The sequence below is a fragment of the Neophocaena asiaeorientalis genome, unplaced genomic scaffold (assembly GCF_003031525.2).
Source record: "Neophocaena asiaeorientalis asiaeorientalis breed wild unplaced genomic scaffold, Neophocaena_asiaeorientalis_V1.1 scaffold451, whole genome shotgun sequence".
Lineage (NCBI taxonomy): Eukaryota > Metazoa > Chordata > Mammalia > Artiodactyla > Phocoenidae > Neophocaena > Neophocaena asiaeorientalis.
Window position 1 is genome coordinate 818,666 of NW_020171819.1, and position 26,914 is coordinate 845,579.

Sequence of the window (26,914 nt, forward strand, 5' to 3'; positions counted from 1 at the left end):
AAAAGACTTAAGCTCTAAAACTCTCTATTATTTCTTACCAACATAATAAATGTTTCCATGAAATTTTCTTAAATAATAAACAATACTATATATTTTTGAAGCAATTTAGGATAAACATAAGAACAGTCAACCATTTTCAGAGGAAAAAAATGCAAGCTGTTTAAAAGTTAGGACGTGAGAAAATTGGTTCATTCTGCTTGGAGATGTTTGACCAAGGCTTGACTCCTCAGTTGGCAGATGGTCTGGAGTCCATATAACAGCTGTGAAGCAGGCGATGAGAGCTGAACTGTTACTTTAGAAAAGCTACTTATGATGTTCCCGAGTCAGATCTAAAGAAAAACAGAAGCTGAAGGAACAAAACATAAAAGTCCCCTTCATTAAGAGCCTCATTTTCTATTTAAACTTGCACTCTATTTTTCATCTTAAATCTGCTCTTTCAGTACTGGTACTCATTTTAATTTATTCTGGTATTGGCTGTACAGTGCTAACAATTAGAATTGTCTGCCAATCTGTAATCAAAGTATTCACTAGATGTCCATAATAGGAGTTATTCTCATTAATACTGTAAAAGATATGCTCCTTCTTAATTTTCCAATAAAATTCTCAATGAAGATTCAGGAAAAAAACAATGCAAAAACAATGAAAGCAGTGATAGTATAAGCTAAAGTTCAAAGGAGACCATATACCACAATTTCAGTAGAATATCCGTCAAATAGAGCTTCTGACGACAGATTGCTGATTATCATTTTTTTTTTAACATCTTTGCTGGAGTATCTGATTATCTTTTAAAACAACATTAGTGGGCCCTACTTATGAGTTCAAAGTGATTTTATATTTTTTATAATATAAATATAAGAAAATAATTTATTTGTGAATGTTTCCCTTGAGTCACTTTATAGAAATATTCCTACATTTAAGAGATTTACAAGTAATTCTCTTTGGTAGTTTAGATATTTAATCATGCTTGTTATGCAGAGCTATAATTGCATCTCTGCCTTTATTAATTTTAATTGCTTTTATCTGTTTTATTTGTATTTGGTGAGAACTTCACTCTGAGCCTGTTTTCCTTGTTTTGATAGTATTTTCTTTATTAGCTACAATAATAGATGTGTTCTCAAGAAGACTTTTTATTCCTAGTTTTCCAATTAATTGTTTTTCAAGATTGGGCACTAATTATTATTGAATACATTGGTCATCTATGGAGATTATTATTAATTTTTCCAGTTGTAATTATTTTTCTGATGAATGTGTTAATCAATTTCTAAATATTAAAAATAGTTGCATTCCAGAGATAAGCTATTATTGATTATGGTTGAAAAATATTTCAATGGACTGCTATGCTTTGTTTGCTATATTGTTTTTAGGTATATTTGATAATGACTGCTCCTTAATTTCAGTATTTCACCATTTTGTTAGCTTTTTATGTCAGTGTTATGCTAACTTCATTTAAGAAGAAGGGAACTGGTTCCACAGCATTTGCTATGCTCTAAAGCAGTCTATGTATCATTAGGTTATTTGTTTTATATTAGGGCAAAAATAAAAACTCCACAGTATTGAGATTTTTTTCTGGAAAGATTTATTTAATAACTGATACAATTTCTTTTATGGTTACTGGCCTATTCATTTTATTACTTCTTTTTGAGTCAATTTTAAACGGTGCATTGATGCATAACAAGGTATTTTCTTCTTTCCTATTTTCTACTTCACCTCTTTTTCTTCTATTTCCTTATTTATCTCCTGCTTTCCTTGTGTTTTGGGTTATCTGTCTTCCAGCTTCTTTTTACTTAAGTGCTCTATTTATTTTGTTTTAAATAATTTAATGATAAATTTATATAAGGCTGAGTTTTTCTCTGAAAAGTGCTTTGAAGATACTTTTAAAATAAAAAATACGTAGTACAGCTTAATGGTTATTAGCAGAGTGCTTTGGAGTTATGCAGAACCTTTATCTCTCAAATGACATCAAGCTTTGAAATTCAGATAACAGTGGACTGTTTTGGGAGGACTGTGGCTTTCCATCTAGATGGTCTAATAAATACTTGTATCTATGTATCTGTTCTCTGTGTTGCATAATTTCTGAAAGGAATCCTACAGCCCATAGTTCAGGTGACATCATCCTGGCTGCTAGTATTCTCAATGAAGAAGGAAAAACAGGCTGGAGAACTTAATTTTGACTGATACAAACTGTAATTTAGTTCTCTAGATTTTCGCATGGTGAATCCAGGGTCACATCGATTCATTTTCTCCTTAACTTTTCTGCCAGGGTCAGGGCAAGGGAGGTGGGTAGTTTACCAGAAATGTGTTGGAGAATCTACCTAGTTTTCTGGTTGGTACAGAGTATGGACCTCTGAGCAAGAAATTCTGATGGGGAAAAGAACAAAACATTTTTTCAGCTAGCTTTAGGAGACCAAGGCTTTTTGGTTTCCTGTGGCCTTACATTTAGTGTCAATTCTTTCAAAAAGATAGTGAAGTTTCCTCATCAATTGCCTTATAACTGTATATTTTCAGGAATTAAAAAAAAAAAAAAAAGAAAAGGTCATGAATCCCAGCCAGATGAGTAGGTCAACTTGACCACCCTACCCTGCCAACAGCAACATACTATTGCAGTGGTGGGACAGCGGTGCCACCTACATCTAAACAAGAAAATAGACTGAATTTTGGATCTGCAGTTTTCCATTCTAAGAGCCCATTCTTCTTTTTTAAACAGAAGTCATCACCAACAGCCAGTCCTCTCTTTTCAGTCTGCTTATACAACTTATTTCTTAAGAGCTGTCCATAACATGTTTTATCTCTCAAGTAGAATGAAGCCCTTTTTGATGACGTGTTCATGCTCTGGCCCCAGTGTTTCTACACATTGCCTACAACCTACCAATTATCTTCCACACACGATTTTCTGTACATATCTGAATTCCATGCCCACAAGTTTCAGCAAGACTTTGTTACTCTTACTTTTTACTGTTGGGAATTTTTATATTTGCCCAGCGCTTCAGAACTTCTTTGGTAAGGAATTAGGAGAGGGGATGCCAGTGCCCGCTTTTCACAAAATCTTGAGCTCTGTTTGCTTTAGGAGTAGGAATCTGTTAGGTGAAGAAGGAATACGAGATATTTCAGACTGTGGGAAAAGGCACAGACATGCGAAAGTGCTTAGAGTATATGAATAACTACCTGTAAGTAGTCCACTACAGATGGAGCACAGACAACGTGGGAGAGAAGTAGTGGTTGAGGGTGATCAGGCAGGCAACAACAGAGAAGAAAGCCTTTGTAGTCCTCCTGAAGGAATTTGGCTGTCTGCTATTCGTAATGGGGCAATTTTGAAGGATTTTAAGTACGTGAACCATATAATCAAATTGAGATTTTAAAAAATCCTTCTTAGTATCGCAGATAGAATTGCATGTAGTTCACGAGTTAGGATTGGGTGAGACCAGCCAAGAGAATATTGCAAGAGTAAGAGCTGATAAGTTCCAAACTGTGGCATCATCCAAAGGGTTGGGGGAAGGAAATACAACTTCCAAGATATATAGGGTGGAGAAAGGGGGATATATAGTAACAGTTTACAAATTGGAGTTTAAGAAGAGGTCAGAGATTAGGACACTTTTATATTCTGGTAAATGTGGCTGGAAATAGAACTGATATGAAAGAGCAAATTGGGTTAATACAAATTGAATTTAATTTTGAACATATTACATTTAGTTTTTCTATGGTATATTGATCTGGTTGGCAGTTAGACATGTAGTTCCATACCTGAAGATAATGGTCTGGAATGGAGATCATATTAGGAGGTATCAAAATAGATGGTGGTTGGCATCATGACTATTGGTGATATTGTTCACTTAGAGAACACATATGTGTTTTCAGTGAATCTACACTGCTGAACATTTCTTTCCTTCCCTGATGCTCCTGTTGATTCTGTCCTAAAACCTGCTGTATTCTGTTTGGCTTGACAAGTAATTATAAATTCAGGGCTTCCCAGGAATATAAAGAGTCTGGGGAAAAATGTACTGTTCTTTGAGTCTGGAAAGTTGTGGGTGTCAGATGACAATCATGAGACCTGCAAGACCAGTAAGTCCTGAATTATGGCAGGTACTTACAGCCTAACTTCTCTTTCAGATCGATATCTGATTCTCAGGTCCTGATCTCTGTGTTTTAAACCACACTTGATTACTGGACATGGATTCCTAATTGCTTCTCTTTATTTGCGATTTAAATGGTACTCATAATGACAGATTATATCCTGACTCCAATTAACCCTACCACAGCGACTCAAGAAAGAAAAGTACAGACCTCTTTCCATGGCAGAAAGCACGTGCAGGTTTTACTTTCCTGGCATCACTAAAGTGACCGTTTTTTGCCTAGAAATCCAGAATAACAGATGATTCCCCTGGTTCTTACCCATTTATCAGTCAATGTATTTTATTAGGTCCACTACTCAAAAGGCATTTATGCCATTAATTAGACACCTAAACAGTAATGAGTACTATGAACTTGAATCCTATAAATTTTATGTTCTGAGCTCTCTTAGCTTTAGTTCTATTTAGTAATTAATTAAAAGAAATAACATGAATTTGTTTTCACCACCTTGTTTGAATAAAACTCACATTGGTCAAACAAACCAACAGAATGTTGTTTTGTTTTGTTTTGTTAACCACTTCCTTTAAGAACTAATAGAAGAGAAATGCCTTTGTCACATAGCTGTTTGGAAAGCATTTCATATTATATGGAGAATTTTTTATACTGCGTTCAAATGTAATTAGAGCCAAAGCCATAATTTTTTTTCATGTTTGTCATAGCCTTGTGCTCTTAAAAAGAAAATCTAAATTTATATTTCTTCATTTGAACTTTAAAATTTGCAGTTGTTTGGCAAATGTGACACTCTCTGACCTTAGAACAAGACAGTACTTTTATAATACGGCCTGCAATTTCTATGCTCTGTAGCAATAGCATATTGTGTTTATTATTTGATTACATCAGAATGTCCGAGTGTGCTTCACAATTCTGATAGGTGTGTAATGCAGGCACACCCTACAATGACTCTGGTTAATAGGTTTTAGGAAATACGGAATCTGCCTTCCAATGCACGGGACGCAGTTTCAATCCCTGGTCAGGGAACTAAGATCCCACATGCCGCAGGACAACTAAGCCCACGCGCCTCAACTAGAGAGCCCGTGTGCCACAAGCTACAGAGCCCGTGTACTCTGGAGACTGTGCACCACAACTAGAGAGAGAAAAGCCCGGAGCCACAACTAGGGAGAAGCCCATGTGCCACAACGAAGATCCCACGTGCCACAACTAAGACCCAACGCAGCCAAGAATAAAATTAAAAGAAAAAAAAAGGAAATACTGAGTTAAGCCAAATCCACTAGGTTTCTTTATCACCAAGTCTTTCATAAGTTCATATGTATTATGGATACCTCAAAGGGATGCAATTATGTGGAATTTCCAAATATTTTAAATTGCAGAATGCTTTCTTCAAAATGACACTTGTGGGATAATTTTCCAGAAGAATACACTAGGTACAAATACACTATATTTAGGTTAAATCATAACAACTTTTAGGTCCTCATTGATATTTATGAAGGAGTTTACTTCCATATGCAAATCCTTAAACTGCCCACCCCACTAACCCTCAGCAGAGGAGCAGACAGATTCTACAGTTAGTTGACACTTGGTAATTGAATTTAATACCTAACTGAGAAAGGGCTTTTCTGCAGGTTGAAGGGACAAATGGAAATGAGAAAATCTAGGTTCAAATCTTGAGTCTGCCACTTGGTAGATGATTTACCTTGGGCAAGTTACCTTACCTTATAATGAGGATAATAATAATGTGCAACTTGAAACTCTGTATTAGAGGTAAAAATTTAGAAAATATAACCATAGTTCCTGGCACAAAATTATCAATAAGTGATCATTTTAATGGGTATAAAGTAATTTAAAAATTAATAAGTAATGAATGGTGCTCATGTTTAATATTTTCCCCTAAGGCTTTCTAACATGTTTATGAACATCTTCCTCTTAGAAACCATCATTCCTCTTCTTCAGGCCATGTGCCGCTTCATTTCTCTTGCATTGAACAACTCTTACTTCTCCCCATTTATCTAATTTATACTCATTCTACAATCCATTTTTCTGATGCCCTTTTCTCTAGGATGATTTATCTGACTATTTTGGGACATCTTTACTTTCCTTTAACTGGCACCTAATGGTATTTTTTTCTATTCAATTTATTTCTTAGGCACTTACGTGAAAACTTGTAGTATTTACATTTTCCCGTGCAAGTGCTGTATTTCAAGTAGATTAAAAGATGCTTAGGAGAAGCACCTTAGTCCTAAAGCAGAGTATTTTCTTTTAAGTGATGGATACTCAATAAACATTTGTTGATTTTATTGATTACAAAAGGCAGCCGCTGAAAGTTATACTCACTATTCATTGTATAAAAAAGAACTTTCAGTAGATATGTGCCGCTAACTACTGATCATTGATGGATAATTCTCATGCCACGTGTTTTACATGCATATTCAGGCACACTGAAGAGACTGCCAGTATTTGATCAACTTTTGGGTGTGATGAGGGTAGAAAGCCAGTTAGTATCAGTTCTTTATTCTAATCCAGTTTTCTATCAGTGTATTTCAGCTGTTTTTGGAGAAACGTAAATAGTTAGTGGATGGCTAATGTTGAGTCCTCCTTTCTAAGACCAGAGTCTCCAAACTCTAATTGTTTTACTAAATTATATGAAACAGAATCCTAATGATTGAAAACTCCACGTTGCAATCATTTCACAAATCATATCTTCCTCCTTTTGGTTTGCTTTTCTCTCTCCCAAACATGCATTCAAATTCATCCAGTGTCTAAATAGTAAAAAATTACCTAAAGGGAGACTATTGTATTGGGTTGGCTGGAAAGTTCATTCGGATTTTTCTGTGCCATCTTATGGAAAAACCAGAACGAAATTTTTGGCCAAGCCAATAGAAAGACAAATCCTCAACTTCATTTCCTGAATCAAAATTGGTTTTAGGTAGATGCTTAAAAATAATCTTAGGAAAAAGAATGCCATTCTAAGCAGGATATCAACTCAAGCACTTATGATCAACAGTGATTATATATTTAGATAGTATTTCAGAATTTTATAGGAATAAAGTCTGCTTCCTCACTTAAGTCCTCATGATACTACCCTTCCATCTCCAGTGCAAAGGAAAAATGAGGATCTCCTGTAAAAAAATTATTTAGAACTTCAAAAGGTCACCAGCAGAGTGTTAAACCTAACACAAGTCTACAGAGTGTTGGGTCCTGTGCAACTACACAGGTCACATCCGTAAAACTGACCCAACTGTACAATACAATCACCTAGACAGTTTTTTAAAAGTAATAATGCCAGGGTAGCATCCTAGATAAATTGCATCAGAATCTCTGGGAGTGGAGCACAGGCATCAGCATTATACTTTTAATTGTAAAATATTTAATTTAACTTTAATGTGCAACCAGGGCTGAGAACTGAATTCAAATGCTATTTCCCTGTGACTTTGCATTGTACTTACCTGTTTATTTGTCTGTCTCTGTGTCTCTGTCACTAGACGGTAATGTTCCTTAAGAGTAGGTACCATGTTTTATTAGTCTTCTTATCTTCATGACACAGAACAATGCCTGGAACATTATGGACATCTATTAAGTGGTTGTTGAATGGATGAATAAATGAATGAATAGATAGATATTAATATGACCTGTTTATTCATTTTATAGATAATAATCAAGGAGAAAAGAAAATAAAAGCAGACTTACTGGATGATAATTAAAAAATGAAAAGAGAAAGCCTGCTCTTCGAAGAGAATGGGATAAAGTAAAAAAAGGGATTTGAGAAATTCCATCTAAACATTTGCCATTTTTTAACTGCGTTGTTTATCTTTTTACTAAGTTATAAAAATTCTTTTATTGAAATATAGTTGATGTACAATATTATGTTAGTTTCAGGTGTACTACCTAATTTGCATACATTATGATCACCAGGATAACTACTAGGATAACTCTAGTAACCATCTATCCCCATTCAAAGTTGTTACCATATTGTTGATCATATTCCCTATGCAGTATATTACATCACCATTGCTTATTTATTTTATAACTGGAGGTTTGTACTTCTAAATTCCCTTCACCTATATTGTACCCTCCAGCCCCCTGTCCTCCGGCAACCACCGTTTATTCTCTCTATCAGTGAGTCTGTTTTCATTTTGTTTTGTTTGTTTATTAGTTTTGTTCACATATAAGTGAGATCATATGGTATTTTTCTTTCTCTCTCTGACTTATTTCACTTAGCAAAGTACACTTTAGATCCATCCATGTAGCAAATGGCAAGATTTCCAGGGTTTTTTTGTTTATGGCTGAGTAATATTCATATATATATATATACACCAAATATTTATCCAGTCATCTGTTGATGGACATTTATATTGCTTCCATATCTAGGCTATTATAAGTAATGCTACAGTAAACATTGGTGTACATATATCTTTTTAAATTAGTGTTTTTTTTCTCTGTGGATAAATACCCAGAGTGGAGTTGCTGGATCATATGGCAGTTCAATTTTTAGTTTTTTGAGGAACCTGTATACTGATTTCCATGGGGGGGGGGGGCACCAATTTACAATCCCACCAAAAGTGCATGAGGGATCTCTTTTCCACACATCCTTGCCATAACTTGTTATTTGTTGTCTTTTAGATGATAGCCATTCTGACAAGTGTGAAGTGGTATCTCATTGTGGTTTTGACTTGCATTTCCCTGATGATTAGTGATGTTGAACATCTTTGCACGTTTCTGTTGGCCGTCTGTATGTCTTCTTTGGAAAAATGTTTATTCAGGTCCTCTGCCCATTTTTTAATTGTGTTGTTTGGTGTTTTTGAGGTTGAGTTATATGAGTATTTTGCATATGTTGGATATTAATCCCTTATTAGATATATCATTTGCAGATATCTTCTCCCATTAAGTAGGCTGCTTTTTCATTTTGTTGATGATTTCCTTTGCTGTGCAAAAGCTTTTTAGTTGGATATAGTCCTGTTTGTTTATTTTTGCTTTTGTTTTCCTTGTCTGAGGAGACATATCCAAAAAAGTATTGCTAAGACAGATGTCAAAGAATGTACTGCCTATGTTTTCCTCTAGGAATTTTACAGTCTTAGGTCTTACACTTACATATTTAATTCATTTTTAGTTTATTTTTGTATATAATGTAAGAAAGTAGTCCAATTTGATTCTTCTGCATGTAGCCGCCCAGTTTTCCCAACATTGTTTACTAAAGAGGCTGTCTTTTCCTCATTGTATATTCTTGCCTCCTTTGCATAGATTAGTTGATCATATGAGTGTGGGCTCATTTCTGAGCTATCTGTTCTGTTCTGTTGATCTATGCATCTGTTTTTGTGTCAGATCATACTGTCCATCTGACTGCTGTAACTTGGTAGTATGATTTGAAATCAGGGACCATGACACATCCAGTTTGTTTCTTCTTTCTCAAGATTGGTTTGCCTATTTGGGATCTTTTGTGTTTCCATACAATATTAGACTTATTTGTTCTAGTTCAGTGAAAAATGCCTTTGGTATTATGGTAAGGATTGCATTGAATCTATAGATTGCCTTGGGGAGTACAGTCATTTTAACAATATTCTTCCAATCCATGAGCATAGTATACCTTCCCATTTGTTTTGTGCTAGCTTCAATTTCTTCAATCAATTTCTTATAGTTTTTTGAGTACAAGTCTTTTACCTCCTTGGTTAGATTTATCCCTAGGTATTTTATTCCTTTTTATGTAATTGTAAATGGGATTGTTTTCTTAATTTCTCTTTATAATAGTTTATTCTTATTTGTAGAAATGCAACCGATTTTTGCATATTGATTTTGTATCCTGCATATTTTCTGAATTTGTTTATGTGTTCTAACAGTTTTTTTGGTGGTGCCTCTAGGATTTTCTATGTAGAGTGTCATGTCATCTGCAAAACGTGAGAATTTTACTTATTTCTTTTCAGTTTGGAAGGATGTTGAATTTTGTTAAAAGCTTTTTCTACATCTGTTGAGATGATTGTATAATTATTATTCTTGATTTTTTAATGTGGTGTATCACATTGATTGATCTGTGGATATTGAACCATCCTTGCATCCCTGTGATAATCTCACTTGATCATGGTGTATGATCCTTTTAATGTATTATTGAATTTGGTTTGCTAATATTTTGCATCTATGTATACCAGTGATATTGGCCTGTAATTTTCAGCTTTGTGGTGTCTTTATCTGGTTTTGGTATAAGGGTTATGCTGACCTCATAGAATGAGTTAAGAAGCATTCCTTCCTCTTCAGTTTTTGGGAATAGTTTGAAAAGGATGGGTGTTAGCTCTTCTTTAAATGTTTTGTAGAATTTATCTCTGAGATTGTCTGGTCCTGGACTTTGTTTGTCTGTCTTTTACTGATTCAGTTTTATCACTGGTAATCAATCAGTCTGTTCACTTTTTCTATTCTTTCTGGTTCATTCAAATCCCCATTTCCTCATTGATTTTCTGTTTAGTTTTTCTAAGTATTGTTGAAATTGGGATGTAGAAGTTTCCGACCATTAATATAGAATCATCTATTTCTTCCTTCAGTTTTGTCAGTTTTTACTTCATATATTTTGGGGTCCTGTTTTTAGATGCTTATATGATTTTTTTTATCTTTTTTTTTTTTTTTTTTAAGAAGATGTTGGGGGTAGGAGTTTATTAATTAATTTATTTATTTTTGCTGTGTTGCGTCTTCGTTTCTGTGCAAGGGCTTTCTCTAGCTGTGGCAAGCAGCGGCCACTCTTCATCGCGGTGCGCGGGCCTCTCACTATCGTGGCCTCTCTTGTTACGGAGCACAGGCTCCAGACGCGCAAGCTCAGTAGTTGTGGCTCACGGGCCTAGTTGCTCCGCGGCATGTGGGATCCTCCCAGACCAGGGCTCGAACCCGTGTCCCCTGCATTAGCAGGCAGGTTCTCAACCACTGCGCCACCAGGGAAGCCCTTATATGATTTTAATTGATATATTATCTTTATGGATTGACACTTTTATGAATATTCTATGTTCTTTCATGTAACAATTTTTTACTTATACTCCATTTTGTTTTATATTAGTATGGTCACTCTTTTGGTGACTGTTTGCATGGAATATATTTCTCATCCTTTCACTTTCAACCTATTTGTGTCTTTGGATCTATACTGAGTCTTTTGTGGAGAGCATATAGTTGGATCCTGTATTTTGTTTTGATTTTTTGTTTTTTTGCGGTACGTAGGCTTCTCACTGTTGCGGCCTCTCCCATTGTGGAGCACAGTCTCCAGACGCGCAGGCTCAGAGGCCATGGCTCACGGGCCCAGCCGCTCTGTGGCACATGGGATCATCCCGGACCGGGGCACGAACCTGTGTCCCCTGCGTCGGCAGGCGGACTCTCAACCACTGTGCCACCAGGGAAACCCCCTGTATTTTGCTTTAAATCCATTGCCTTTTAATTAGAGAATTTGATCCATCTATATTTAATGTAATTAATGATAAGGAAGGACTTCTGCCATTTTGCTATTTGTTTTCTGTATGTGTTATTTATTCCTCTGTTCCTCCATTGGTACCTTATTTTGCATTTTAAATTGATTTTTGTAGTGTACTATTTTGATACCCTTCTGTTTTCTTTAACTGTATACCTTTTGCTTAATTTCTTAGTGGTTATTATAGGACTTATGCTTAACATCCTAATTTATGGCCGTATAGTTTGAATTAACACCAAATTAATTTCAATTGTATGCAAAATCTTTACTTCTATATAGCTCTGCCCCTTTACATTGTTATTGTCACAACTGCATCTTGATATATGCATACCTATTAACATACACTTATCATCATTGTTTCATGCATTTGTCTTTTAAGTAATATATGAAAAAAGAGGAATTACAAATCAGAAATGAAAATAATGTGGGTTTTTATATTTACCTGTGTAGCAATATCTTCCTGTGTTCTTAATTTTTCCCTATGACTTCAATTTACTGTCTGGTGTCCTTTCATTGCAACCTAAATGATGCCCTTTCACATTTCTTTTATGGCAGGTCTACCGGCAACAAACTCCCTTAGCTTTTGTTTACCTGAAAATGTCTTAATTTCACCTTCATTTTTGAAGGAAGGTTTTGCCAGATGTAGAATTCTTGGTGGATAATGTTTTCTTTTAACACTTTAAATACCCACTGCATTCTGGTTTTCATGATTTCTGATGAGAATTGGCATTTTATTGAATATTTCTGTATATGACTTCTCTCTTGCTGCTTTAAAGATTTTCTCTTTATCTTTCAACAGTTTGATTATAATGTGTCTTTCTCTGGACCACTTTTAGTTTATTCTTCTTGGAACTCATTGAGTTTCTTATGTGATATTTTTCATTAAATTTGAGAACTTGGCCATTATTTCTTCAAATATACTTTCTGCTCCTTTTTCTCTTTCCTGTCCTCCTGGGAGGACCATAATGCATTATTTTAGTCCACGTGATGGTGTTTCATCATCCTTTAGGCTCTGTTCATTTTTCCTCATTTATTTTTTTTTCTGCTCTTCAGACTGAATAATTTCAATTGACTGATCTTCAGTCAAAAATAATTGACTGATTGTTTCTTCCACCTGGTCAAATCTACTATTAAACCCTACTGGTGAATTTTTCATTTCTGTTACTGTAATTTTTGCTATATAACTTTTATTTGGTTTCTTTTTAATAATTTCTATTTCTTTATTGATATTCTCTATTTGGTGAGATTTTTTCTGATGGTGTCTTGGTTCTCTGTATATAGTTTTGTCACTTTGATCATATTTAGAACAGTTGATTTAAGTTTTTACTAGTAGGTCTGATGTCTGGTTTCTGTCAGGGGCAGTTCCTGTAAATGGGCTGTACATTCTTGTTTCTTCCCATACGTCATAATTTTTTATTGAAAAATGGACATTTTGAATATTATGATGTAGCCACCCTATAAGTCAGATTCTACCCCCAACCCAGGATTTGTTGTTATTGTCTATTGTGGTTGTTGTTTGTTTGCTTAGTGACCTTGCTGAAATAATTTTGTAAAGTCTGTATTCTTTGTTATGTGGAGCCACTGAAGTGTGAGGTTTTTAGATTAGTGGTCTTCTATTGATTTTATTAAGATTTCCTTATGGGGCTTCCCTGATGGTGCAGTGGTTGAGAGTCCGCCTGCTGATGCAGGGGACACGGGTTCATGCCCTGGTCCCGGAAGATCCCATATGCCACGGAGCGGCTGGGCCCGTGAGCCATGGCCACTGAGCCTGCGCATCCGGAGCCTGTGCTCCACAACAGGAGATGCCACAACAGTGAGAGGCCCGCATACCGCAAAAAAAAAAAAAAAAGATTTCCTTAAACTCCTGGAACAAAATAACAGAAAACAAAACCTCTCTCCATCTTTATAGTTTGTTTGTATATTGAGACACTCCCTCACTGTTTAGCCAGGCAGTTTACAATTCTTCCCTTCTTCCCTTTCTGCTTGCATAAAGACTGAAGTCCAGCCAGAGGTAAATGCTTAGAGTCTTCTCAGGTCTTTTCTGAGCATACATCCAGCCATAGACACTTATGTGGCTTTCTAGATTTCCTTGAATATGTGCTGAGGATTTTCATAACCCTAATTGTCCCAAATATCTCTTTTCCGAGCCTCTTCTATCCCTTCTATCCCAGGCATTTTAGCTTGTTTATCTCTTGCCCCTGCTGTTTTCTCTTGCTCAGGAAATAGTGGCTAACGTATTTGCCTTCAAATGCTTATGAAAAAAACACTCATGAAGGAACTTCAGCCCTGGGGAAGCTCCTGTGTAGGCAAAACAAAGGCAAATCCTTGAGCTGATCCTTCACGGAATCATCACACAGGTGAAAACACAGAACTATGTTCTTTGAGAATAGACCCATAATGAGCCCTGTGGTATGCACAACCTGCATCAGGAATGCAGGCTGCCATCTTCAAGGCTACTGCAGAGTTGGGGAGTGGAGGGTAGTAGTAACAGGGTAAACTGATATGCCACAGACCTCTCTTACCAAAATTCTGTAGTTTTTCTTGTCATAAAGCATTCCCTTGGTTGTTGTGAGTTTTTTATTAGATTCCAGAGTTACTAAAAAATTGATTTCTAAAAACTCTGACAGTTTTTGCCAGCTTATTCATTGCTTCTACAGCTGCTTTTTCTCTACCATGGTAGAGTTGAGTGGTTGCAAATGTATTGCCCACAAAGCCAAAAATATTTACTATTTGGTTTTTCAGAGTCATTTTGCTGACCTCTGTTCTGGAAATCTGTATACAAAGTTTGCATAAAGATATTTGATTAGTGAATGCATGAATGGATACATTGGTGGATGAATGGATGGAGAACAATAAAAGTATTTTACATTTATATTTTAACATGAGGTTATTAAATGTAGATATCTGCATGCATCTTGTTAAACATCATATAACAACTTGCAATATACTCTCTTAGAAAAGCATGGTAATTTATTGATCATCATTGGAGTTGCTGTTTTTACTTATAGGTCACTATTCCATACAAGAATGGTGGTAGCCAATTAAAATCAAAACATGCCAATTGAAAACATATATTAGTACTGAGAAAACATTCTTATTGTTATCATAAGCTGTTTTTATTTTTATTTTTTTTTCAAGTTCACATCATTCATTGTGTTCTTAATCTATCCAGGTTGTATTTCTTGTTTGAGCAGTGGGGTAAGTCATAATCAGATAGTTACAGTGAGTTGATTACTTATTTGTTAAAGAAATATCCATCTTCTTGGTATTGCTGTGTATGATAATGTCCTTTTATCCTTAATCTCCCTTTTGAAACCATGATTCTTCACTTTGCCGTCTCTTGAGCTTCCCAGGGCAAGATGTTGAGATCTTTTTTTTTTTCTCATATTAAGGTATAACTCTATAGTTTTAAGGAGCTGGCTCATCTCCCTCAAAGGAACTTCAGCAGCATCCTTGCCCCTGCCCTTCACCTTCATGCTGCCCATTCATTAGCCTTCTACTTCTAATCAACTTTGTAGCACCTACCTGATCTCTACACTCTGTAAACTAGTTGATCTGTTATTATTATTTAATGCTTTCTCTGAAGGCAGTGAAAGGAAACAAAGAGTAGGTACATAAGGCTCAGAAAGTAGAAAGAAATAAATGATTCTGTGGGAAAATATAAACTGCTCAGTTTTGTTTTAATCTCCATAACTTTAATATGATGTCATTATTGGAACCATGTGTCTTTTTCATTTGGCCCATATGAATGCTATTAAAAAAGGTAATTTTTGTCAACCCTATCTTCATTAAGGAAAAATTAAGAGTCATTAACAATATAACTATAAATTCATAAAATATAAATACTTTATAGTTAAGGATATTGTTACCCATAAACAACTGGAGTTTTGGCTGGTTGCCACAAACAAATTTTAAAAGATTTCTGGTTAAAGGATAAATTCCAAACCAGACTGGGTCTAACTGAATATCCATTTCTGTTTTCCCACATAAATGATTTGAGGGCCACTGTTTCATAGGTCCTGATATTCACCAGAATGTTCTAAAACAAGACAGAGTCATGTTTCTCAAAAATGTACTCTCTAGTGATATTTTCCCTCTGGTAATTAATGAAGCAAAGTAGCCATGTAAATAATACAGGATTATATAAAATAGATAAAAACCTTAAATTCATCACTAGATTGGAAGCTCCATAAGGGCTGGAATTTTTAGGTATTGTTTTGTTTTTTTCTTCATTGTTGTATACCTGGAGCCTGAAAAAGTGCTCGTACATAATAAGATTATGATATATGTTTGAATAAATAAATAAATTAGTTATTAGTCCTATTGTAATAGTAGGGGATATTTTATACATATCATAGAAAATTAATTTGCATCTTAATATCCCTAATCTACTGAAATCACAAGAAAACAATGATAGTTCAAGGGTTATCACATGAAAAAGACAATTTAGATAAGGGCTTTAGATAAAGGCTGAGGGACATATAAATTATACACTTAAAAGTATGAAGTTTTATTATATTTAAATAAAATATTTTGATCCCCTTAACCTTAAAACATATTTTACTTTTTCAGAACTTCATTTTGGGTTTATTCTGTGCCTAATCCCAGTCTAATACAGATAAAAATATATGAGTTATTGCGTTCCTTAAAACTGGGGTTGACAGTAGAAATGCTGACAAATCCTTATTACAGATGCCAGTGGACTGAAGTGCCTTTACCTCTAGCAAATGCTGATGTGGAGATTTAAGACTATGTGAGAAATCAGTAAAGTTGTCCAGGAGAGTTTTATCACATTATTCATTGAACTCAGTATGTGGCACAATAATTGCTTCTGGTACCATTTTTCTTATCTTACACAAGGTTATTATTTATCCTTGTGCTGTGTGAAACAGAGAAAGAGAGTCTAAAGGAGAGTCATAATTCGATGTAAACTACCTTGTGACACAGTGTAGCTGGAGATAGGGATCACAGCTGGAAAAGTGTGTCTTGCTTCTCAGAATTAAATATGGGAAGAATGATATTAAACATTGTAGAGATCTGTAAATACTAAAAAAATGCACTCAGTAACATATCTTTTTCCTAGTGATATGAAACCCTGTTTAAAATATACATCTAAATAGGCTTTTTAATCTCACGAGGACCAACAAATTTATTTGCCTATGACAGAAGTTTCCTTATTAGCTGATAGGTGAAGGAAATCAAATTAATAGGTACGATGGTTCCTACAAAAAGCTGGATTAGTGAGATTTAAATAGTGTAATAACTTTTGGAATTTTTGCTCTGCTTTTGTATCTTGTGCACATATATCCTTCACATTCCTTATACACTTTTAGGTAATCACTGACGTTCATCGTATTCTTCTCTAGTGTTCCAGTGACTTTGTATGAAAGGTGTATCATAAATATTTCAGAACAAAAATTTTAAGACAATGATAACTTAGTGCAAATGGGGGAGAAACATTTTTTAGACACTCATATGTTGTTACCTAAATCTGTTGGGCTTAAAATATGCTATTTTCACAAATGCTTTTTTTTTTCCTATTTATTTATTTATTTGGTCACACTGTGGGGCATCCAAGATCTTAGTTCCCTGACCAGGTATCAAAACTGTGCCCCCTGCAGTGGAAGCACAGAGTCCTAACCATTGGACCAGCAGGGAATTCCTTTTTTTTTTTTTTTTTTTTACCAATTCTTGAAGTATTTTTATGTTAAAAACCTGTGCTCTTACTTGGAAAAGAGATAATTTATCATGTAGAAAATGAATATTTTGGATTATGTATTTACTTCTATTCTACAGTGTTTTTTTTTTTTTTTTTTTTTTTTTTGTGGCACGCGGGCCTCTCACTGCTGTGGCCTCTCCCGTTGCGGAGCACAGGCTCCGGACGCGCAGGCTCAGCGGCCATGGCTCAGTGGCCATGGCTCATGGGCCCAGCCGCTCCGCGGCATGTGGGATCTTCCCGGACCGGGGCACGAACCCGTGTCCCCTGCATCGGCAGGCGGACTCTCAACCACTGCGCCACCAGGGAAGCCCTACAGTGTTGTTTTGATTGCACTGTTCAATTAGTAAATGTATTACCATTTTGCATACAGTGTATTACTGGCTAATCCCAGTTGATTGAAAAAATAATAAAGCCATACAATGCATGTTAAGTTATCTAATGAGCTCTGTGTAATTATGCATTTGTATGGAGTTTGGAAACTATTACTAGGAACCATTTAATGTGGGAAGTATAGTATAAAATAAGTGATCCAGTAGTCTAACCACCTAGGTTGTATGCTGGCTGTTGACCTTAAGCAACATACTTAGCACCCCTGCCCTCAGTTTCTTCATCTGTAAAATAGAAATAATAATATCATTGAACTCACATGCTTGTAATGAGGAATAAATAAGTTAATCCAAGGAAAGCACTCAGAGCAGGGCTGGGCAGTAAGTAGATGCTTGGAAAATGTTAGCTAGTGCTATTACTTAGGTATGGAACTTGAAAAATGGTCAACCTTTGTGACTTCTAAGTAAAAATAAAATACACATCCATTTACTTATAAATCAGAAACTGGCTGAAACCAAAGTATGAAGTTGACAGAATTAATTATTGTAACAAAATGCTTCTTTTGATCCCCATTCCACCAGCCAGAAATTCTCTAGCTGTACCCTCCTCTTCAGGGGAGCATGATATATTCTTTTCAAGTCCCTAACCCCCTGCCTGTGAGTGAGGAACCTGAGGATTTGTTACCACCATCCCCAAACCCCATAGGGGAACTTAGCTGTCATAAATTTTTCCTCCAAGTTCCCTTGGCTTCCCCAGTTGACCATAGCAGTCTATTTCCATTCAGTTCACTACAGCAGTCATTTTATTTGCAAGCCTCCTATGTACCTGGTGATGTTGGGTGTTTTTGATGCAAATTTAAGGACCTATCTTGCCATCTAAATGGCTCGAGTCTAGTTCAGAAGATACACATGTAAACCAGCACTCTCTACTCAATATGGTAAATATTATGGTAAAAGTATTCAAAAGTTTTTGTGGGACAGTCAGAAGAAGAGACACCTGAATATGCCTGAATTGTGAATACCCAGCACAAGAAAGCTGTTTAGCTGCAGGTTTCCTCCTCTTCCAAGGTAACAAGGGCATTGTGATCCATGGAAATGTGTTATCTAACTTGAAAGATTAGAAGTCCAGGAAGAGTCCAGGAAGAGAGGAAAATGAGTATAATATCCCCAAGGGATGGAAGAGGGTGGAAGAGGACTACATCTGTCACATTTGTAGCACTCTGTGTATCCCTGGGGAATACATTTTATATGTGATCATATATTACATAAAAATTAGACAGGATTTTAACTGTCTTTTTACCTTATGGTAAGCCCAAATATCTAGCTTTGAATTTAGTTACAGATTAATTTCTGATTCCTATGTGTTTTACCTAATTTCATTTAAAAATGCAGCATATATGGATTTTCCACAAATTATCTTATGGTATAGAAAATGATAGAAGATTGTGGGAAAAGTATGTATCTTGGAATTTAGAAAACCTGAGTTCACATCTCTTCTTGGCCTCTTCTTAGGGGTTCTTTATTATCTCTTCTTAGCTGTGTGACCTGCAAAAATTATTTAACCTCTTTGAAAAATGACAACTGTAAAATATTCCTAATAAAACTCAATTGAATCATATGAAAAGATGCTCGACATCATCTTTCCTTAGAGAATTGTGAATTAAGGAAACTATGAAAAATCACTACATACCTATCAGAATGAACAAAATCCAGAAAACTGACAACACCAAATGCTGATGAGGATGTGGAACAACAGGAACTCTCATTGCTGGTGGGAATGCCAGTGGTACAGCCACTTTGGAAGTTTCTTACAACACTAAATGGACTCTTATATGATCTAACAATTGAATGCATTGGTATTTATCCAAATGAGTTGAAACATATCCATACAAAAACTTGCACCTGGATGTTTATAGAAGCTTTATTCATAATTGACAAAACTTGCAAACAACCAAATTGTCTTTCAGTAGGTGAATGGATAAGGAAACTGTGCTATATTCAGACAATGGGATATTATTCAGCACTAAAAAGAAATTAGCTATCAAGCCATAAAAAGGCATGGAGGAAACATAAATGTATATTACCAGGTGAAAGAAGCCAATCTGAAAAGGCTACATGCTATACGAATCCAACTATATGACATTCTGGAAAAGAAAAAACTCTAGACACAATAAAAAAGATTAGTGGTTGCCAAGGATTAGAGGGGAGGGAGGGATGAATAGGTAAAGCACAGAGGATTTTTAGGGCAGTGAAACTCTCCGTATGATACTTAACAGTGGTGAGCTACATGTCATTATATATTTGACAAATCCCATAGAAAGTACCACCCTAAGGTAAACTATGGACTTTGAATGATAGTGATGTGTCATTGTAGATGCATCAAAAATAACAAATCTATCACTCTGGTGGGGGAAGTTGAAAACGGGGAGGCTAGGCATGTGTGGCGGCAGGTGGTATATGAGAATACTCTGAACTTTGCACTCAATTTTGCTGTAAACCTAAAACTGCTATAGAAATAAAGGGAAGCAAGGATGATGCCTCAGTGACTGGCTTGAGTAACTGGAAACTTTCCATTTTCCGAAAGCAGAGAGAACTGAAAAGGTATACAAGTACAAAGAAGAATTCAATTTGGGAATTAAGGGATATGAGATATCTATGAATGACTAAGTGGTGCTGACAAGTGCTGCTGGAGATGTGTGCCCAAGACTTACTTGGAGAGGTCTGGGTCAGATATATAAATTTTGGAGTCATCAGCATAAAGATGTTATTGAATTTGATGTGTATGGGTAAGATCATTTAGGGATGTATTTTAAGAAAAGAAGGGGAGAGGGGCCATAACCAAGTCTTAAGAGTCATCGACATTTAGAATAAGGTAGAAAAGAAACAACAACAAAGTGTCCTGAGAAGCAGGTTATTGGAACAAGTACATATACTTTGAAATTAATTCTATATAAGGAGACAGATTGATTATTAAGGGGAGAGAAAATGACTCAGTTAATTAGGTCTTGGAGCAAGTGAAAGGTGATGGGGATGTGCTTTGTATCTTTCTTTTTGTCCCTCCAGATTCATTCTTTACTCTTCTTCACTCTCTCAGGAGGGTGACCTGTGCGAATCACATTAATAGACTGCTGTACCCTCTGACTTTTGATTGGTTTTGACTAATGGGAAGCCCCAGAAGGAGATCAAAGAGAGGGAAGACAGCAAGGTCGTGGTTTCTATCCTCATGGATCCCTCCTGTAGTTGCCTTATACTGCTTATATTTCTCAACTGAATATCACTATTCTGCTCAAAGTGGCATCCTGTGTTGGGACCCTGACTGATAAAAGGATCAGGACGTAAGTGTAGAGATTGGTCCAATAAGCACAGGGCCAATTCCTCCATGGCAGTAGACAAAGGAAAGAGAAAATGAGCACAGATAAATGGCTCTGGTGGGTTTTGTGGTCTGAAGGTAAAGGTATCCCATGTGATTGCTTTTAATTTCTTGCTGAGGTAATTAACTGAGTATTAGAGTGGGAAGCTGTAAGTATAAAGAAAAATGGATAAAATGTTCATCTCATAGAGTTGGAAATGGATACTACCATAAAATGTTCAAGGATATTAATTTTAGGTGTAAACAATTAGCAGTATTCTACTCTTCTCAGGAGTAGGCATGGGAAAGACAAAAAGTTGTTTCCGTAAGGCATGGTTTTGTAAAGCCGAGTACCCAAGCACAAGATGGGCAAAGGACATGAGAATGCATGTAGTATAGAAATTATACTAGTGGACCAAGGGATGTCGGGCTGACAGTGAAGTGAGGAAGGGGTTGATAGATAATGGGAAAATGTGGAGGTTACTGTGTTAGAGGTCTTTATGGAACTGAAGAATTGTAGGCATGGGTGTGATTGAACTATGAGTTGGATTAATGGGCTGTTAGAAATCCTGATTCAGAGGTATATCATTTTCTGAGACATACAGAGTGCAGTTTTGATCATGGGGGAGAGGGAGGCTAAATGAGAGAAGGATTTGGCAATGAGGAGGTAAAAGGATTGAGTGTGACCATGCTGATCTAAATGGATTTTGAATACAATAGAAAAGGTTGATAAGATTTGGAAGAGAGAAAAATTGTCATCCAGTTGCTAAAAATTTGAAAAATAAAGGCTTCTCTACACACTTATCCCACAGATCTTAGTAAATCTTTGGATTCAAATTTCATTGGATAACAGCAATTGTAAAGAGAGAGCCTGGTGTAGGAGGGTGGCATGAACCTCAGAGAAGCAAAGATTATCTCAGGAGGCAGGGGAAGAAATGGTCTGGGGCCACGATGAGGGGCAAGGGAAGGCACCAAATGTGCTTCTGTCCCTGAGGGGTGTGGGGGTGACACTGAAGAGAGTCTCTGGGACAGGATATAGTTCAGTAAGGCAGGAATGAAAGGGACATTCCAAAAATTGCATGAAGATGTGGAACAAGGTGCTGACCTTTGAGCAGGACTTCTTTCCCACAGTGGAACATCAGAAGAGCAGGAAACTGATCAAGCTAGAGTGTGCATGAAACAGTAGGGTCAGGCCAGGTCAAAGGATATGGGAAGAAAGATGGAATTAGCCTTGTTTCTGAGATGAGTATGGGCGAGCTGACACATTGCTGTTTGTCCAAAACTCCTTTAGGTATTATGGCCCTCATGAGATGACTGTTGTTCTCCCGGGGCCGGGAAGAGGGTGATTGCATTGCTAGATGGACTGGCATGGCAGCCTCCTAAGCTTTTTCACTTTGCATTGTCTTTCTCTAAGAGAGAAGCTTCCAGAAGTTTTGCCCATTGTCAAATAGTAAGTAGTAGAGCCAATTGCACCCTGGTTTAGTTGCAGGACAATCTGTCACACCATGCTTCACCCACTCCCAATAAAATATGCTAATACATGGATTCTCTTAGCCCTTAGTTAAACATATAATCTTTAATAGGGCCTTGCAGAGCCTTACAAGCAAGGTTCCTCACTTGGCTCTTCATCCTTACCTTGTTCAACTAGTTCCCTCACATACTGGATGTGACTTCAATCATACTGATGGCTGTTGTCCTCGTCCCTAGGCGCTCTAGTATCATATTGATCTCAGGCTTTTTATTGCTGTGGCCGTGTCCTGACATGCTCTTCTTTCAGATTTTCAAATGGCTAGACTCCTTCTCATCTTTTAGGTTCTAGTGCATGTTTCATCTCCTCAGAAGAGGTTTCCAGACATATTACTCAATTCTGTCTTATCTTCTCTTATCTTGCCAAGTACCTTGATGTCATTCAATATCTTATTGCCCTAGTTTATGTTTTTATACAGTTTATCAGCATCAGAAGTAATGTGTTCTGGTCGTTTAGGCATTTATTATTGTTCTCTTCCCCTATATCATGAACTTCATTTCTCAGGGATTTCTTATTTATATAGAGGAGGGCTGGCTCATAGTAGGCTCCATAAAATCTTGTTGGATGAATGCATAAGCACTTAATAAACATTAGTTTCTTCTATATTCTAAAGTAAGCTACTACTTTTTCTCTTATAATTATAGTAGTTGTAATTTTCATGGTTCGTAGAACAAAATGTGATCATGTATATAAAAGTCCCTAATTCAGTTCTAAGCACATGATAGGCAATTAGGTAATGACTTCTTTTCATTCTTTTATCAATAAGCCTCACTGAAACAGCACACCAGAAATTAATTATATGGTATAATTCAAATTGGGGTATTGTAATCATAGTGAAATTACGTCTTAGTATTATACATTGTATAGTATATATCTTATTATATATTATTTATTATATGTGATATAAGATGTGGTATAAGATATATATCATTTTTATTATATAGTTGTGGTGAAGTTATATTTAAATATTCTCTTGTGAGACCCAAGTATTCCCAAAGTAATCTGCCTTCTTAGTGTTTCAAACTATATTAATTACAATTAGAAGAAAATAAAATTGACTGTTCTAAATTAAAGTGAAATTTTCTATCTTGTAAGAAACTTATAATTGTGATAGTAAGTTTCATGATTAACTGACACTTCCTACCTTCATGTTCGCTGTTTCCAGGAAGAACCCTATGTCCTGTTTAAGAAGTCTGACAAACCTCTTTATGGAAATGATCGATTTGAGGGCTATTGCATTGACCTCCTCAGAGAGCTATCTACAATCCTTGGCTTTACATATGAAATTAGACTTGTGGAGGATGGGAAATATGGAGCCCAGGATGATGCCAATGGACAATGGAATGGAATGGTCCGTGAACTAATTGATCATGTAAGTCCCTTTCCTCATTATTTATTAACTTTGGAAGATTTCTAATAGATTTACTTTTTTTTTGATGGTCAGGGGTTAATAATGTCAGAGAACATGTAATGTATTTTAAGTAGTTATTTTTTTCAATAATGTTATTAAAAGTATATATTATTTTTGACAAATATACAGGATATAAGGGATGTATATAGTTCTATTAGAAACAGATGTCTGTCTTAAATTAACTAGTAGTTAGTGATTTAATATCTTGAAGTATTTGGTCCTAATTTATAAAATGGAATGTGTTTTTGTTTTTTATTTAACATCTTTATTGCAGTATAATTTAATTGCTTTACAATGTTGTATTAGTTTCTGCTGTACAGCAAAGTGAATCAGCTATACATATACATATATCCCCATATCCCATCCCTCTTGCATCTCTCTCCCACCCTCCTATCCCACCCCTCTAAGTGGTCACAAAGCACCACTGCTGCTGCTTCCCACTAGCTATCTATTTTACATTTGGTAGTGTATATATGTCAGTGCTACTCTCTCACTTCGTACCAGCTTACCCTTCCACCTCCCCGTGTCCTCAAGTCCATTCTCTATATCAGCGTCTTTATTCCTGTCCTGCCCCTGGGTTTGTTAGAACCATTTTTTTTTTTTTTTGTAGATTCCATATATATGTGTTAGCATACAGTATTTGTTTTTCTCTTTCTGACTTACTTTACTCTGTATGACAGACTCTAGGTCCATCCACCTACTACAAGTAACTCAGTTTTCTTTCATTTCTTTTTATAACTAATATTCCATTGTATTTATGTGCCACATCTTCTTTATCCATTCATCTGTCGATGGATACTTAGGTTGCTTCCACATCCTAGCTATTGTAAATAGTGCTGCAATGAATATTGTGGTACATGACTCTTTTTGAATTATGGTTTTCTCAGGGTATATGCCCAGTGGTGGGATTGCTGGGTCATATTATAGCTCTATTTTTAGTATTTTAAGGAACCTCCATACTGTTCTCCATAGTGGCTGTATCAATTTCCATTCCCCACAATGGTGCAAGAGTGTTCCCTTTTCTCCACACCCTCTCCAGCATTTATTGTTTGTAGATTTTTTGATGATGGCCATTCTGACCGGTGTGAGGTGATACCACAATGCAGTATTGATTTGCATTTCTCTAATGATTAGTGTTGTTGAGCATCCATTCATGTGTGTGTTAGCAATCTGTATATCTTCTTTGGAGAAATGTCTATTAAGATCTTCTGCCCATTTTTGGATTGGGTTGTTCGTTTTTTAAATATCAAGCTGCATGAGCTGTTTATATATTTTGGAGATTAATCCTTGGTCTGTTGATTCATTTGCAAATATTTTCTCCCATTCTGAGGGTTGTCTTTTGGTCTTGTTTATGGTTTCCTTTGCTGTGCAAAAGCTTTTAAGTTGCATTAGGTCCCATTTGTTTATTTTTGTTTTTAGTTCCATTACTCTAGGAGGTGGATCAAAAAAGATCTTGCTGTGATTTATGTCAAAGAGTGTTCTTCCTATGTTCTCCTCTAAGAATTTTATACTGTCCGGTCTTACATTTATGTCTCGAATGCATTTTGAGTTTATTTTTGTGTATGGTGTTAGGGAGTGATCTAATTTCATTCTTTTACATGTAGCTGTCCAGTTTTCCCAGCACCCCTTATTGAAGAGACTCTCTTTTCTCCATTGTATATCCTTGCCTCCTTTGTCATAGATTAGCTGGTCATAAGTGTGTGGGTTAACCTCTGTGCTTTCTATCTTGTTCCATTGATCTATGTTTCTGTTTTTGTGCCAGTACCATATTGTCTTGATTACTGTAGCTTTGTAGTATAGTCTGAAGTCAGGGAGTCTGATTCCTCCAGCTCCATTTTTTTCCCTCAAGACTGCTTTGGCTATTCGGGGTCTTTTGTGTCTCCATACAAATTTTAAGATTTTTTTGTTCTAGTTCCGTAAAAAATGCCATTGGTAATTTGATAGGGATTGCATTGAATCTGTAGATTGCTTTGGGTAGTATAGTCATTTTCATAATATTGATTCTTCCAGTCCAAGAACATGGTATATATATCTCTGCATCTTTTGGTATCATCTTTAATTTCTCTCATCAGTGTCTTATAGTTTTATGCATACAGGTCTTTTGTCTCCCTAGGTAGCTTTATTCCTAGGTATTTTAATCTTTTCGCTGCAGTGGTAAATGGGAGTGTTTCCTTAATTTCTCTTTCAGATTTTTCCTCATTAGTGTATAGGAATGCAAGAGATTTCTGTGCATTAATTTTGTATCCTGCAACTCTACCAAATTCATTGATTAGCTCTAGTAGTTTTCTGGTGGCATCTTTAGGATTCTCTATGTATAGTATCATATCATCTGCAAACAGTGACAGTTTTACTTCTTCTTTTCCAATTTGTATTCCTTTTATTTCTTTTTCTTCTCTGATTGCCATGGCTAGGACTTCCAAAACTATGTTGAATAACAGTGGTGAGAGTGGACATCCTTGTCTTGTTCCTGATCTTAGAGGAAATGCTTTCAGTTTTTCGCCATTGAGAATGATGTTTGCTGTGGGTTTGTCGTATATGGCCTTTATTATGTTGAGGTAGGTTCCCTCTATGCCCGCTTTCTGGACAGTTTTTATCATAAATGGGTGTTGAATTTTGTCAAAAGGTTTTTCTGCATCTATTGAGATGATCATATGGTGTTTATTCTTCAGTTTGTTAATATGGTGTATCACGTTGATTGCTTTCTGTATATTGAAGAATCCTTGCATCCCTGGGATAAATGCCACTTGATCATGGTGTATGATCCTTTTAATGTGCTGTTGGATTCTGTTTGCTAGTATTTTGTTGAGGATTTTTGCATCTATATTCATCAGTGATATTGGTCTTTAATTTTCTTTTTTTGTAGTATCTTTGTCTGGTTTTGGTATCAGGGTGATGGTGGCCTCATAGAATGAGTTTGGGAGTGTTCCTTTCTCTATAATTTTTTGGAAGAGTTTGAGAAGGATCAGTTTTATCTCTTCTCTACATGTTTGATACAATTCACCTGTGAAGCCATCTGGTCCTGGATTTTTGTTTGTTGGAAGATTTTTTTTTTTTTTTTTTTTTTTTTCGTAC

General features: G+C 35.9%; 1 protein-coding gene across 3 annotated transcripts in view; it reads left to right on the forward strand.

Annotated features, from left to right (window-relative positions):
* GRIK2 (glutamate ionotropic receptor kainate type subunit 2) overlaps positions 1–26,914 on the forward strand; it is a 626,810-nt gene that overhangs the window by 421,366 nt on the left and 178,530 nt on the right. For all 3 annotated transcript variants that reach the window (XM_024739236.1, XM_024739250.1, XM_024739246.1), the window contains exon 10: positions 23,597–23,803. In XM_024739236.1, the coding sequence (XP_024595004.1) occupies positions 23,597–23,803 (207 nt within the window). The remainder of the gene's footprint in view (positions 1–23,596; positions 23,804–26,914) is intronic.